The sequence below is a fragment of the Anthonomus grandis genome (assembly GCF_022605725.1).
Source record: "Anthonomus grandis grandis chromosome 1 unlocalized genomic scaffold, icAntGran1.3 Chromosome35, whole genome shotgun sequence".
Lineage (NCBI taxonomy): Eukaryota > Metazoa > Arthropoda > Insecta > Coleoptera > Curculionidae > Anthonomus > Anthonomus grandis.
The window spans coordinates 448693-464982 of record NW_026088429.1 but is presented as its reverse complement, the minus strand read 5'-3'; the positions used below and the strand labels follow the sequence as shown (position 1 = coordinate 464982).

The window sequence follows — 16290 nt, the reverse complement described above, 5'->3', positions numbered from 1 at the left end:
GACAGCATTTTGTTTTGCTCGACCGCCAAGATGAAACGTGCCTCTGGTAAGTACAAAAAGAATATGTTATCATCCATGTTATGTTTTGTAAAAAATGATGTATTTTATTGCAAAATGATAGCTAAATATTTGAATTTGTTTTATGTATCAATATTGTTTTGAAAACTTTGAAGGTTGTTATAAAAACATGGCGTCTTTTTTTAAGGGTCGTAATTATGCCCACTTGGTCAGAAAGAGTGTTATTACATTTTTTTTTCCCAAATTTACATGCTTTTTTTTCTTATTTTTTAGAAAAGAAATTTGACTTACATAATGAAAAAGATGTTGTCACTCTTCCTGAAACCCTGAAATGCACCGGGATGAAAAGGTTTTACAATTGGAATGTAATGTAGAGCATGCAGATCATATACTTATTCCTGAGGAACATTGGGACGAAGAAGATTTTTTACCGTTATCTGCATTTGTTAGAAGATCTTCAGAATATTATACACATAAAGAATTTATAAAATGGACCAAAAATGGCTTTGTAGAACCGGAAATATTATTGCAAGATTCTGATGAAGCTGAAAATGAAGCCGAGGTTCTTAGTCCTCTTGATTACTTTCAAAAATATATTAGCGACTCCGAATTTGAAAGAATGGCAGAATACACAATTATGTGTGCTCTTCAAAATAACATTCAGTTCAGATCCACTAACGCTGCAGAAATAAAAAAGTTATTTGGTTTGCATATAGCTGTAGGAAGTCTAAAATTTCCAAGAGTTCGCTTATTCTGGGATAAAGCACTTCGTATCAATTTATTTCACGAGACAATGACACGAGATAGATTCTTCCAACTCCGATCGAATCTTCACTGTGTAAATATCCTTGAGAAACCCTTGCACTGATAAATTGTATAAAGTCCGTCCCATTTATGACGCCTTGAGAAACCGTTGCCTTGAGTTGAAATTAGAGGAAAATTTGTGCATTGATAAACAGATTGTACCCTTTCGTGGAAACCTATCCATCAAACAATATTTCAAAGGCAAGCCAACTCCATGGGGTGTAAAAATTTTTGTCCTTTGTGGAAAATCAGGGATGGCGTATGATTTTATTATTTATCAAGATTCTTCAACGCGATTGAGTGAAGAAACACTAAAAAAGTTTGGTCTCGGCGCAGCCACTGTTCTGCATTTCTCTACTACAATTTCTGAGGAAGGACATACATTGTATTACGATAATTACTTTTCTTCATATCCACTTCTTCAAATTCTAAAATCTAATAAAATATTTGCTGCTGGAACAGTACGAGTAAATAGATTTAGCAAGCCTCCCCTTTTAGAAGATAAGTACCTGAAAAATAGGGGCAGAGGATCTCACGATGAACTCACAAGTGAAAATGGTGATGTCGTTCTTGTAAAGTGGATGGATAATCGCTCCGTTATTCTGGCTTCTAATTTTGTAGGTGTAGGATGTGAAGATGAAGTGTCCAGGTGGAATAAAACCGAAAAAAAATATATTACTGTATCGCGTCCAGAAATAGTAAAATTATATAATCATGCGATGGGCGGTGTTGACCTTTTGGACCAAATGATCGGGCACTACAGAATTTACATTCGTTCAAGGAAATGGATGCACATTTTAGTTTTTTAATGAAAACTCTATCTTTAATACCAAAAAAGTTATCCAATATTTTGAAATTTCTCTGAAACACAAAAAACCTAAAATCATAATTGTCAACAAACACTTTTTGTCAAAAACCTTTAATTTTTGAGATTTTTGGATAGGTATATAAAGATACTACCCAAGCAACATATCATATATTATTACCGTTAAATATATAATTTTCTAACGATTTTTTAGTAAATTTTTTGGTTTTGATATATTTATGAAGCGAATATGGTCAAGGTATATTGATTAAACTGTAGCATATACATAGGTATATCATATACGATTCTGTTTACAAAAGGAAAAAATTTCGGCATTTAAAAAAATTGACACGGAATTTACATATCTACTTTTAAAACTCGATTAGTACTACACCTCAAATATTTGATGAAATGCTTCTGAAAAATCATATATATATATATATATATATATATATATATATATATATATATATATATATATATATATATATATATATATATATATATATATATATATATATATATATATATATATATATATATATATATATATATATATATATATATATATTATCCAATCTAATAGCACTGTTTTTGTATTAAATATTTATTAATTTACATATATATAATTATATCAAATTTAAATAAACAAACTGTGTTATAAGATTGGATATTAACGACGAAATCAGCTATTTATGCGTATTATGTTGGAAAACAATGATTTTTTAAAACAATTTCTCACTAGTAAGTTGTGTGGGGTTAAGGGTAGAAATAATAAAAAACGGTTATTGGGGAAAATAATTGCCTGACAAAAAATCCTTTTTATGGAAATTATAGGTGATAAAAAAAATCTATAATTTTTGTATCTATACTTTTCTCACACAATCTTAAGGTTTTAGAGTAAAACGTGAAAAAACCCTATTGCTATGAAAATTGCAGTAGTTGTACCATTTTTTATTGCAAATAAATGAAAATTCAGTTTTTTGAAGATAAGTCATGTCAGTTTTGAAAAAATCTCAGTTTTTTTCGATTCTAGACAACTTTTCATTATCTAGGTTTAAAAATACAGTTTTAAATTAAAACTATTGATATATTTATCAACTGTAGACTATAGGGGAGGGTTGCTGAAAACGTCGGGTAAAAGTCGGCCAAAAATTTGAAATTTGTGTAACACAGCAATGCTGAAAATCATAAATGTCATTTTTTCTCAAAAACCTTTAATTTCGCAGATTCTTACGTAGATATATAAAAGATAGTCTCTTGATTTTTTGCATATTTTAGCCTTTAAATCAATTAAACCTCTATTTTTAATATCAAAAAATTATCCAACATTTTGAAATTTGTCCAAGACACAAAAATGCTAAAAATCACAAGCAATAAGAGCAGCTACAAAAAATAACTTATAAAATCCCTTAATATATTTGCAGAGATGCTAAATCCCAGCACCGACTGCAAAGAACCACGTACAGTACCGTACATATCGGATTTAGTCAATCTCCTATTCACAATTTACGAGGAGGGCGACATAAAAACCGACGAAACTAAATCCCTCGCTTTGATAAAGAAACACTTCGTCAAACAGTATCCCCGAATGGAAAATGTCTCCGTAAAAGACATCGATCGGCATTATTTGGCCGATTACATTGAAAATAGAACGTCCATAAAAGACGTTTGGGTTAATGTTGAAAGGTACTTTTATTTATTTATTTAAACAACAAGAAAAATACATTCATGTTTTATATACTATAAAAAATTGCTTGTAGGGAGTCTTATGTGGAAGATCCAAGCGATAAAGCAGTGGCTTTTAACGAAATTTATGCCAAAGGAGGAGACGTGCAAGATTTGACCACCGCTTATGAATTATTGGAATTTATTGAGGAGCAAGGGATGCTCGGGGCAGCCGGTTATGAGATAAAGGTACCTAATCTAGTTATGATACGAAACATCGAGAAAACCTTTTTAAAAATTTTATTCAAGAACCTTACAGACAAATCTTATGTTAACTTAACTAAAGCTAAAATCTAAATCTTGTTACAGTAGGGATTTTACTCTTATTTATAATCTAGAAAGCAATAAGGGATTAAATTATACATAATAAGCGAAAATAACGTATACTCAGGGGTTATATAGTCCATAACTCCTCCCTTCGAAGAAACGAACTTACGTGTTTCGGGCCTGTTTATAATATATGTTTAATTACTTAAATCAAGGTTATTTCAGTCTTAATTATTTATCAAGTTATCAAGGCCAGACTGTAAAAAAATAGGGACGCTGCTCCAGTCACACTGAAACAAGGTTATCCTTCTGTTTTCGACGCACACCCTTAGTGACTATGTATTGAGCGAAATAAAATAAGAAGAGACACAATTTAACGTGAAAGGAAAAAAAATGAATGACTTACGTAAAGTAGGATAAAAGAGCAAGTCTTTATGGAAGGAGCATTGGAGTAAGAGAGTAAGGAAATGTAAGATAGGTCGAGTTTAAATATTAAGAATTTACCAAGAAAGGCGTGTGTTATACCGGGTGAACTTTTATATGCAAAATCAATGTAAATAAACCAAAATAAACAAAGTATTACCGAACTAATTATTAAATATCTTAAGCTTTAAAGAAAACTTATGTTAACTAAAAATAAGTAAAATTAGCAAAAAGTAACAAAAGGAGAGAGAACGAAATACTACTTCTCGGGGCGAGAGGAGTAAGCAAAGGCGGGACCGTCGAAAGTCTATCGGGCCGGATACTGGTTGGCGTGACGTCACGTTAGTGGCCGTGTATTGCAGCTTTGCCCCGTTTAATTAACACACAGAGCGGCGTCGAAAATATATTTAAATTTAAATATCTTGGAAACAATTACTCGTAGTAAGTTGAAGTAAAAATTATTGGACATGGAATATTTTTAGCCATACATTTAAAAAGTTACTTTTTATTTTTAAGCCTTACAGTAAGTAAAAAAAATATCTAAAATTTTCAACTGCTAATTATTTTAAGAAAATGAAGATAATATCTCACAATTGCCTAAGATAAAATTATGTTAAAACAAGATAATTATTAGACACGTTTTATTTCAAATAATATATTTTCCGGAAAAAAAAAATTAACTCAAAATATTATATACAAACCTATTTAAAGTGTTTGTACAAAAACAAAAATATATAGGTAACAAAAAAATAATTTATAAATATACTTAATTAATATCTAAACAAAATTAATTACCTACAAAAACTAAATCAAATAAAAGTTTTAATTCATCAAGTGAAAAGGTGGGTAAATTAGTCATAAAACAAAAAACATAAACAAATTAAAAAATAGCAAATTAAGGATCATTGGCCTTCAGTACATTTTCGAATTCTCTTTTTTTTCCAACTTTATCTTTTTTTTTTAATAAATCTTCCTCTTCCAATATTATTTTTGGCCTTGCTATAATTATTTAAAAGGATATTTGAAAAGGTGTTAATACATTTTTCATTAAGTGTTAGTAAGTTGTTACCACAGTCACAATTGTATTTATCCATTTCAAAATTTGCTACCTCCAGTTTTTTTAACGCAAGTGTTTTAAAAATGATTTTGTAGGAAAATTCAGTGAAATTTAAAAATGTCTTTTCGTATCATTCAGAATTAATAGTTTGAAACAAAGTGTACATGGTAATCTTTGGCATACTCGAGTCATATCTTAAATCATTATCAGATATGCTTATTTCGTTATACAACAAAGAATCATTAAATGTATTAATAATAGTATTAGTAGTGGTACTGTTAATCACTGATGCTTTGAGTGTTGAAGTATCGGTTATATTGAAAAACTGTTTCAAAACGAATTTTCCAGTTGGGCCCCAAAACGCTTACTGTGTAGTATTATTGCAATAGTAATATTTAAAAAGCGAGGCGCGATGCGCGATTCCCGCCGGCCACTAGTGTGACGCAATCATTGTGGAGGGGATACAGTCTCCGGCCCGATAGACAGTCGACGGTCCCGGCTAAGGAGTGGTAAGGTCATGTGACGATTTGCTTTGCCATATAGTCTTCTTGGGTTGCTTCCTTCTTGTGTAGTCTGGACCAAAGCTTCTGCACCAAGAGGTAGCTAAGCATAGCTACTAGAAGGATATAAAGTAGCACGGTCCAAATGCTCGTCTTTTGGTAATATACTGATTGGTTTAGAGGTATTGGCTTTGATGTTATGTCTCTGGATATGCTTGACTTCGTTTAGGTCTTGTTCCAGTTTTTCAGTTTTTATGGATTCAACTTGTATTTTGATCTGGTGGCATTGGGATATTGGTTTTCCGAACTTCGCAGGGCACATCTTTGTCTATTGGCGTTATGTTAAGCTCTTGGCAAATGTACTCGTTAGTTGCGATATTTTTACATGGGTGGTTGAATTTTATTTATTTATTTAAGTACAAGGCTCCCCTACAGATAGACTAAGCAATCCAATAACAGGAAAGCACAAAGTATCTTATGAATTTAAATACAAGTAAGCGCTTTGCCAAACATTACATTTTCCCAAACCTAACAAATATACCAAGCAATATAAACCTAATTAATAACTTATTTAATAGTATCTCTTATAAACAATAAAGAAGCATATATACATATGAATAATGACAATAAGGAAAAAAAGGACAATATTTATCGTTCTTTGGGAAATTAGGTAGAATTTCTTAAGTATCGCTTAAATGAAGCCATACTGGAGAAAAATATATCATTATTCAAATTAGTTTCTTGAAAATTATTAAAACTACGGGCGCGTCTGAACAATCGAGAGTTAGACAAATAGTTTAAAGAATATCTTGAGATGCTAAAGGTCGATCTATTACGCAAAATATAAGGATTAACGTTTATATGTAAATGTTCCAGACAGAAAGGGCAGTCTATAAAATTATTAATAATTTTATAAATCAATATTAAATCAAAATTGTTTCTACGACCCTCTAAGAGCTTCATACCATAAAACTTTAAGTTATCATAGTAAGTAAAAAAATTTCTTTGTCTATTAAAGTGGAAATTTACTATATTTACAAACTTGCGTTGAACTCTTTCAATTTGGTCAATATATTTGTGATACATCGGATTCCAAGCCACTGTCGCATATTCTATAGTAGGTTTAACGAATGCATTATATAGTAATATTAATGATGTTAGATTACTAAAACCCTTTGTAATTCGAGATATAAAACCGAAATTTTTTAGAGCTTTCTGAACAATGTTTTCTATATGAACGTCGAAGAGCAGTCTGGAATCCAACGTCACACCTAAATCCTTAATAAACCCCACATACTTCAAGATAGTGCCCCCGAGATAGGCATCACATTTGTTTTGTGTCTGAGTTGGTTTTCTGCTAAAAAGTATAGAATGACATTTTTCTGGATTAATAAATAATTTATTTAAGGTACAGTACCTTTAAAAATTTGCAAGATCAGATTGCAGGGCACGAATATCTGATACCTTCTTAATTGTTGTAAAGATTTTTAGGTCATCTGCATATGCAAGATATTTACAGGTCGAGAAACATTGACCAATGTTATTTAAAAAAATTGAGAACAAAATAGGTCCCAAATGAGAACCTTGCGGTACTCCTGAAGTTACGGTTGTACAAGAAGACTTTACTCCGTTTATGACAACGTACTGAGAGCGATTTGTTAGATAACTTTTAATGAGTGTGAGTAGGGCTCCGTGCACACCGAAATTCTCCAATTTTACGAAAAGTGTAGGATGATGTACCTTATCAAAAGCCTTGGAAAAGTCGGTGTACACGCACAAGTTTCCAGACCACTATCCATACTTTCGTTTATACTCTGAATAAATAGTATTGAGTTGGTTATTACCGATCTTATTCGGAAAAAGCCATGTTAATTAACATCAATAGCTTCTTTGACCTTAAAGAATAATTGTTTTAACAGCAAAGATTGAAAAAGTTTACCAAAGTGACTAAGTGGGGAAATAGGCCTGTAATTCCGTACATAAGTTTTTTCTCCAGATTTAAATACTAGCACAGTTTTGAGCTGTTTTCCAAATATTAGGAAAAATGCCGCTGGATAAACAATCATTATACAAAATATGCAAAGGCTCGCACAAGCTAGGACAGGAGTTCAAAAAACATTCTTGACATTGACTAGGCTCAATTAAAGTTGGTGTATCAGAAGGTTCAAATACACCACTAAAATACTTAGAAAAGAGATCATTAAATTTCATTTTTATTGGTAAGCTTTTAGTGTTTTTTTTGTTGTGAAAAAATGACCAGAAATATTTAACGTCTTTGACAATGTTTATTTCTGTTTTATAAATATAATCTTTGTAATCATTGCGTATATTAATCTTTACTGTTTTGCGTAAATTTGAAAAGTTGTCGTAATCAGATTGTCTTATTGATGTTAATTCTGGGGATGTGGTTAATAACAATGTTATCTAAAACTGTATAAAAACATGCAATGTTAATATTTACATCTTTAGATGAAAATAATTTGTCCCAATGAGTAGAAATAATAATTTCATTGATAGTGTCGTAATTGGCATTATTAAATTTTAACTTGGTATATGAATTACTAACAATGTTTTTCTCCGATATTAAATTAACATTTATATCCAAAGACATGCTATTTTTTCTACGATAGGCATTTCCACGATAAAAATTACCTTATTTCCCTTCACATAACTTTTTATGTTCAAGACTTTTTCAAAAAGTAATATACATATTTTCGATGTTTGAATCAAATGGTAGTTTGCCAATTTCTAAACTCGTAGAAATTAATTAAAGTAAGTCGTGTGGACTGATTATAGATAAATGAAAGGTATTTAGTTTTGAAAAAGTCATTGATACTTGAAGCTCTTCCAAAACATCGTAAATTTCTTGAAGAAATGTATTATCGTGAGACAACAAACAAAGTGTTTGTAAAAGAAAGTAATGTTTACTTTAGAGTAAACATTACTTTCTTTTAAAACTTGTAAAATAAAGTAATGTTTACGTTTCTTTTACAAACAAAGTGTTTGTAAAAGAAAGTAATGTTTATCTTCTACAGTTATTTTGTCGAGCCTTTCGACCTCTTTTTGAATTTCTTTGATTTGCGATTATAAGATATTTTGATTATAATTGCAAATATTGATAATATTTTTTGAGAGTTTTTGATGTAGATTATTTGAGCTTTTTTTATTGTTATTTGCTGTTGCATTAGAGTTTTTAAATTATTTTCATTTTGTAAGACAGAAGCTATAGCTTTATCGTATCGTTCAGCATCCTCACTATCTAAATTGCCAGTTATAACTTTTAAGTATACTTCCTAAACCGTTAATTAGGCCTCTTTTTTCGCGAGTCTTAAAAGAAAGTTGATTTACTTCAAGTATTTCATTTCTTATTTTTTTACTTAAGGTAATAGCTAAATATATGAGTTAAAATATTCTTTTTTATATAAAGAACCATTTTCTATGCTTTTTCCAATCTCATGTAGTTTTTCGTAAAATAAGGTACTGGTCAACTATTAGATTAATGTCGTAAATTTTAATAAATGTCCAGTAATCAAGTGTTGTGAGTTTCCTAGTTTTTAGTGGTAGGAGTCCAGGATTTTTACGTCATTTATTGTTACGTCATGAAATGTTACATCGGATCTTGTGCATTTGAGATTGAAGGACAGTAGAAATCCAGCGATGAATAATAGCAGCATTCTCTTATTGCCTAGGTGACCTTAAAACTACGTTGCCTATAGGAACCGATGCTTGTGTTCCCAAGTCTAGTCTAGGGTGTCCCGAAATTACATCGCAATATTTTACCAGCCGCATCTTTGTCTAAAAATAAGACAAAAACTTCATATACAGGAATCTTGAGAAGTGAATCGTTTTCATGTTACAGGGTGTTTTATAATCCCTATTGAAGATGGTTTTTTGTTAATATCTTCGAAACGCCTGGTCGTTATTTTTTGAAATTTTTATCGTATACTACTGTTATTGTTACTAACTGATTTTATAACATTCTATGCTAAAATGTATACAGGGTTGACTAAAATTGGTGGTCAGCAAGGTTAAACATGCCAAAACTTTTTTTCTGGTTACTTTTTAATTATTTGGATAGTAAAATGATGGAGAGATAAAAAATATAGAAATATAGATATAATTATAAAAAATATAAAAATAAAAAATATATATAAAATGATAGATTGTTTGTATAAAATAAAGCATTTTTTTTTTCATTTTGATTTGATTCAAATACGTTATGAACTTTTTCAGGAAAAATTCATGCAGCAAGAGGGCCGCTGCACTTTAGAATTAATATTACAAATCTTAACTCGTCACCATCTTTTACTAAGAACTGGGGTGTGCTCGGTGAGGTACATCCATTTCAAACACAGAGAACCCTGGCTTACGGAAACCTTCCGTATGACCGCCGATCATATAGCCCAAATCGCAGACGGCAAAGTGTTAGACGAGTGAGTTTAATTTATATCTATTTTATCTATATCAACATCGATTCTCACCGCTTCATCTTGTTTGGTATCTATAAAAAAATACGTACATATGTAAGTTCGCGGATTGGGAAGGGCGGGAAGACTTTTCTCCACAAATGAAAATGCCAATTTTTTGTCAAGAGTTAGGCATTTCGATGAGTTCACTCATCATCAGACTCTAAAATTTATTTTTTGTTTTCAGAGAAACACATTAAAATAACAAACAGTAAGTTAAAATGTTAAAAGGTACAACAAAGACATGTATTATTTTGGTTAATAAATTTATTATTATTATATTATTTGTCAAAGAATAAATTCATTAAGTTAAGAGTATAAAAGACTGTTGCAAATATAGCTTTCATACAACTGTTTTGCAGTATCTCACGTTGGCCTATGTGTAGAAAACTACAATAATCAAAATTAGGGGGCAATTAATTATTGATTTGTTGAAGTCTTTGTTACTTAAACTATTTTTTCATTTCAAACTTTTAGCAATTTGGTGTGGTACAAAATGAACCCATTTCCATGGACGAACATAGAGGGCGCCTTCGACAGTAACGTGTTTAAAGTATGGATGTCCAACGTGTTTTCTTACTGTATCGAACACCCTAAGGTTATGTTTATGGACTTGTGTGCGAAGTTTTGCTATATAAAGCCTTATGATTTATTTTATTTGATTGAGGTAAGTGATTGAGTTAATTTTTTATATAGGAGTTTAAATGGAATGAACATGTTTTAGAAATTACAAGAAGTAGGTGCGTTAGAATTGCGAAAGTATGTGGTGCCGTCAGAAAATGTTTTTTCCGAGTATCAACTGCCTGAGGAGCGTAAGTTTATAGGTAAATTTTACATTTTGTGGGTTTAATGATGTTTTGTTTCTTAGGTTTAGCCTCGCCTTTGGACAAGTTTGAAGATATGTACATAGAAACACATAATATTAGTTTTACAATGCTAGGTTCGTTTTTTCATAATATTTAAGGTTCTATGGTTGTTTTCTTATTAATTAATAAAAACGCTTTTTTCCTTGATATTGCATTTTTATATTTCACATTTTTACCTTACACCAGTGGCAGCTTTAATCGTTCAATAGCGTCTGCAAAGATAGTATTTAAAAAAATGTAAACAACGTCTTTTTTCTTAAATATCACCAAGAAGAAATACATAATTTATTTATTAGGAAATACACTTTTCTAACGCTGTTAAAAGGACAAATAATAAGAGTTTTTCAAAAAATCTGATCACTTGGTTTGAATCTCATAGAACAAGTCATCCTCAGCAGGTTGTTCCTAAAAATATAACCAATATTAACGAATGGATTTCATATAATTTCTAAGGTTTCTTGCCTCGTCCATTTTCTTCCAAAAGCACTCGGTAAAATAGAAGGCCCTATGGCACCTATTCATGGATTTCATGGCAGTACAAGAGTACAAAATATATTCCATAGTGGATATCTGAATATCGCTTTCTTGCAAAGTTTCCCGGATATCGTGAATTAAAAATCCCCCGTCCTCGTCCATCCAACCATACTTTGTCAGTAGACAATGTAAGAAACATTTAAATGCTCTGGAGCGAGTGTTTTCCAGATTTTTACTTATCAAAACGTCATTCATGGAATCTAAAGTTGAAAAAAGGCTTTTTCAGTTACAGTCTATTTAATAAAGTGATACTTACATAGGCTTATCGCGGACGAAGAGTTACTACACACTTTTATGTACTTCATATCGTTGGTAACGTCTTTGCTTGTAAAACTGTGTTTTTCTTTAAAAAATAATAAAAAAATCACAATTTTTAACAGTATCATTGACCTTAACATTTTAGGAGATTAGGCTGCATTAATCGGGAACTAAAAATATTTTCGCATATTTTTTTTATCAGTTCATAGGCAGGAAGTTGATTTATTGTGACTGCATTATAACATTATACTGGGTGTAACGTTTTTAAAAATATATACTATAATTTCTTATAAATAAATTTATTAACGCTCTGACATTAAGGCAACACAAACAACAATAAATTATTAAATAAGAAAAGCGTTTGGGGCAAAAACCTTGTAGGACCCACGATACACCAAAACACGGTATGTCAGCCGCTCGAGTAAAAATTTTTTCGTTCTGCGCATTGCGTCATCTGTGTAACAGATGATGTGAATTTTTAAGCACGTAAACGTAAATACCTAATAGGCGAAAATTTATTATTTGTGTGCCATATATGTGATTAATTTTTATTTAAAAGTTTGTTTGGCAGTTTAAGAAGACTTTTTATTATATAAATCGAGTATCGAGTATTATTATTTAAAAGATTATAGTATATTAATTATACATTGTGTGTGTGGTGTGCCGTTTTCCAATATGGTGAACTGTGCGGTTCTGGGGTGTAAAAATCACACAAAAAAGACAAAAGGAACTAAAATTAAGTATTTTCGATTTCCAAAACAAGAAGACCTTGCTAAACAATGGGTAATTAGGTGTCACCGAGTAGACAAAATTAATCTGAAAAATGGTAGGTGTTCAAAACATGTATTTTAGGTACCAAGGGGGCAGTGTTATTACTCATTAATACTATTTTGGTGTACATACACATTTTCTATAATTTTGATGATTTTTTTAATGACTATGAGTTTTTGCATAGTTTTTACTATTTGGTGTACAAAATTGTTCTAAGTGGTTGCCCCCTCGTATTAATAAGTACCTTCCTTTATTTTTATGAATTTACCTCTCAATAACTTGTACTTCTCGATTTCAGCATGCATTTGTTCAGAACATTTTGAACAGGATTGTTATGAAGTGCCTTTAAGACAGCGGTTACTGAATTATAATCCAAAGAATACTAGGATTTTAAAAGAAGATGCTTTGCCAACTTTAAATTTGCAATTAGCGAAGTCCTCAATGTCATCACAACTAAAAGAAAATCTTAGTCCAATGCTCAAACCCTCGACGAGCACAAACAGTGTATCTTATGAAGACACTAGCATCAATATGGACATTGATTCTCTGCCTGAAATGTAAGTTTTTTAGTATTAATAATTACATAATTTGAAATATTATTTATGTTTAATTATTTTTAGAAATCCATGTCAAGAACACCTAGACAAAATAGAGAAACTCACAGCAAAAGTTTCAGTGTTAAGGCAAAAAAATAAAATGCTTTTAAAGATACTTCAAAAAAAAAGTCAAAGAGGGAAGTGGATGAAAACATCTTTAATGAAAATTTTCTCTCCAGGACAAATTAAAAAACTGGAACATCCTGAAAAGAAAACTGTTCATTGGAGCCCGGAGGACATTGCATCGGCCATATCTTTACGCAGTGTCAGCCCCAAAGCTTATAGATATTTACGAGCTAATGGCTATCCTCTGCCAGGGCTCTCAACTCTTAGAACCTGGGCAGCCACTTTTGATTTAACACCTGGTATATTACATAGTGTTATCAAAATGTTAAAGGGTATAACATTGAATATGAAGCCCATTGATAAACTTTGTATTTTATCCTTTGATGAAGTGTATGTGTCCAACAGAATAGACATCGAAAAAAAATATGAACAAAAAATTGGACCTCATAAGAGTTGCCAAACTGTAATGATACGAGGATTATTAAAAAATTGGAAACAGCCCATTTTTTTTCAATTTGATCCACCAATGACAGCTGACATTATAAAAAGTATAATTATAGAATTGTATAATGTGGGGTTAACTGTGGTGGCAATAGTCAGCGACATGGGTCCTATAAACATGGGTTTATGGTCGCAGCTGAATATTGGACATACGAAAAATTGCCATTTCATTCATCCGTCAGATGAAAGTTTAAAAATTTTTGTGTTTGCAGATGTCCCTCATTTAACTAAGCTGGTTCGTAATCACCTTCTTGACCAAGGATTTACTGTAAACGGGGAAAAAATCGACAAGGTATGTTTCCAAAGACTTCTAGATTGTTCAATATCTGAATTAACAATTGCGCACAAGATAACCGAATACCATTTAAATGTTACTGGAGCAGAGCGACAAAAAGTTAGGCCAGCGGTGCAGCTATTGTCAAATTCAAATGCAAAAGCGATTAGATACCTTGGGGAAAATGGATATATGCCAGATAACGTATCATGGAAAAGTGTAGCAGATATTTGTCAATTATTTAATGATTGGTTCGATTTATTAAATTCAAGAAATAAATTTTCAGGGTGCATGGAAAAAAATGCCTTTGGTACAGAACTGAGAGCCCAACAAGACTTACTAAATCAAGTCTCAAATGTAGTTCTGGGTATGACCGTTGGCACCCATAAATATTTGCTTCCTTTTCAGAAAAGTATAATTTTAACCAACAGGTCTATGATAGGTTTATCTGAGTACGTGCAAAAGAGATTTGGTATTGAATACATTTTAACATCAAGGCTGAACCAAGATGTGCTTGAAAATTTTTTTTCATATATTAGAGGAATGGGTGGGTCAAATGATCATCCCAGCCCCCTAGATTTTGTGTATCGCCTGAGATGGTACATACTCGGGAAAAATTCCTCTGCAATTTTCACAGAAAATACTAATACTCAAGAAACTATAGAGCCGTGCTTGCTTAAGCCTTTACAAGTAACATTAGAACCCCACCCCAAAAATGAAGTTTGTTTAACGCAAACAGTTCTTTTTAGCCTGACAAAAAATCCAAATATCGATACCGACAAATCTCTTGTCCCGGAAGAGGTATTGTTAGAAAGTTACGACGTTTCTGAGCCGGCATACACAGAAATACATATTTCTGAGGCAGAAGGTAACGCTGAAAGTAACGAAATTCTGAAAACTTTCGAGTTAAAAGATAGAATTAACGAGGATGCCTTAAGGTACATAGCAGGATATGTGGCCTACAGATTCAAGGACAAATTTAACCTAGGTGATGAAACAAAAAAAATTACAATTGACAGAGTGTCACAGAATTGGCTTACAATTATTTCCAGAGGAAACTTTTTATATCCAAATGAGGAGTTATTAAATGCTACTAGGATTTTAGAGGTTGAATTCCAAAACATGCATGGAGAATCATTGCTAAGCGAAAAATATTTATTTAAAAAGTTGGCAAATCAAACAATGGCCAAACTTACAAGTGAAATCCCATATGAGGTCCTTTTGTGTTTATCTAGAACTCGTACATACATCAGATTACGAGATTTTAATCGTAAAATTAGTTTTTTAAACATTAAAAAACGATTAGAACGCAAAATGTCAAAGTTTACTAATGTTAAGAAAAAATAATACTTAATTATGGAAAAAAATATATAAATTTGTCCTTTTATTACTTTTATCATGTTTTCAATAAAAGCAGTTTTTATTTTTAAACAAATTGTACCTACTCAAAATGTATTTCTGTTTTATTTGAAAATTATTAGTCATAATAATTAAAGTGTATACATATTAAAATAAAGAAAAAATTAAAAAACATGTATTAACTACTTCAAGTTGTGTTTTATTTATTCTTTAATTTAATTACTCATAGGTTTACTTATTCATAAATTTTATTAACAAAAAGATTTTTTTTTTTAATTTGTTCCACTAATAAATCTCGAATAGATTTTTTCGATTCTTTACACTGTCCTACGAATTTCAAGTCAACCCAACTTTATAATCCTCTAAATACGTAATACATTTTATTAATAATTATAACATTTTGGTTGTATTTTACAGTTATTAGACTTTTCCTGTATATTCTATAAAATAAAACAAATAATACTAAATAAAATTTTGCCCCCCTTAAACTATTAATTCAGCAAATGAATAAATTTTATCCGTTTCTATCCCGCGTCTAGTGGTATAGGATGTTACACACGTGACGTCACACCAACCGGGAAATGCGTTATGTGTGCGCGCTGACATACCGTGTTTTGGTGTATCGTGGTAGGACCGATTGCTCTTATTCACCTTTTGGTCCTTCAAGAATTTCTGCCTAACTAACCCAATTCTCCTTTAACCGACCTGGATTAAGAGAAAAAAAAACCTTACAGGAATGTGTATTTGAGGAACTGGACATTTTGGCTTTTGATACATATACAGGGTAATCAATTTTTTATTTAGGGCCTCATGAATCACCCTGATAATGACACTATTCCTAATTTATTGGCAGAAAAGTTTTGATTATGTCGGCAGCCCTTTTTGCACATCCCTAAACGAAACTATACTGATTTTCCACCGCCCTATTGGGAGTTTGCTCAGATTGTAGCTCCTGAACTGCTTCTTGGGTTCTTACGCTCCCATTGTGCGTTATTAC

General features: G+C 31.2%; 3 protein-coding genes across 4 annotated transcripts in view; 1 reads left to right on the top strand and 2 right to left on the bottom strand.

Moving 5' to 3' along the window:
- Positions 1-11081, top strand: part of LOC126749412 (uncharacterized) — a 24161-nt gene extending 13080 nt beyond the window's left edge. The window contains exons 8-13 of the mRNA XM_050459102.1: positions 3055-3316; positions 3391-3544; positions 9836-10035; positions 10546-10735; positions 10793-10880; positions 10937-11081. Coding sequence (XP_050315059.1) covers positions 3055-3316; positions 3391-3544; positions 9836-10035; positions 10546-10735; positions 10793-10880; positions 10937-11031 — 989 coding nt within the window. The 3' untranslated portion in view covers positions 11032-11081. The remainder of the gene's footprint in view (positions 1-3054; positions 3317-3390; positions 3545-9835; positions 10036-10545; positions 10736-10792; positions 10881-10936) is intronic.
- Positions 11053-16098, bottom strand: LOC126749415 (uncharacterized). Its single transcript, XM_050459107.1, has 4 exons — positions 15999-16098; positions 11725-11811; positions 11397-11668; positions 11053-11339 (listed from the first exon to the last, which is right to left on the bottom strand). Exons 1-4 carry the CDS (start codon positions 16051-16053, stop codon positions 11292-11294), a joined length of 462 nt encoding a protein of 153 aa, XP_050315064.1. The 5' UTR covers positions 16054-16098; the 3' UTR covers positions 11053-11291.
- LOC126749413 (SH2B adapter protein 1-like) overlaps positions 16018-16290 on the bottom strand; it is a 40732-nt gene continuing 40459 nt past the window's right edge. Inside the window, exon 9 of one of the 2 annotated variants that reach the window (XM_050459103.1) lies at positions 16018-16290. In XM_050459103.1, the coding sequence (XP_050315060.1) occupies positions 16186-16290 (105 nt within the window). In that variant the 3' untranslated portion in view covers positions 16018-16185. The other variant, XM_050459104.1, reaches the window with a different exon arrangement.

Excerpts from the sequence above, each read along its gene's own strand:
- LOC126749415 (XM_050459107.1), bottom strand. The coding sequence starts at position 16,053 with ATGTCCAGTTCCTCAAATACACATTCCTGTAAGGTTTTTTTTTCTCTT. Across the intron at positions 11,669-11,724 it reads TTCGTCCGCGATAAGCCTAT|ATTCCATGAATGACGTTTTG; the intron begins GTAAGTATCACT and ends TTTCAACTTTAG. Across the intron at positions 11,340-11,396 it reads TTTGGAAGAAAATGGACGAG|GAACAACCTGCTGAGGATGA; the intron begins GCAAGAAACCTT and ends TTATATTTTTAG.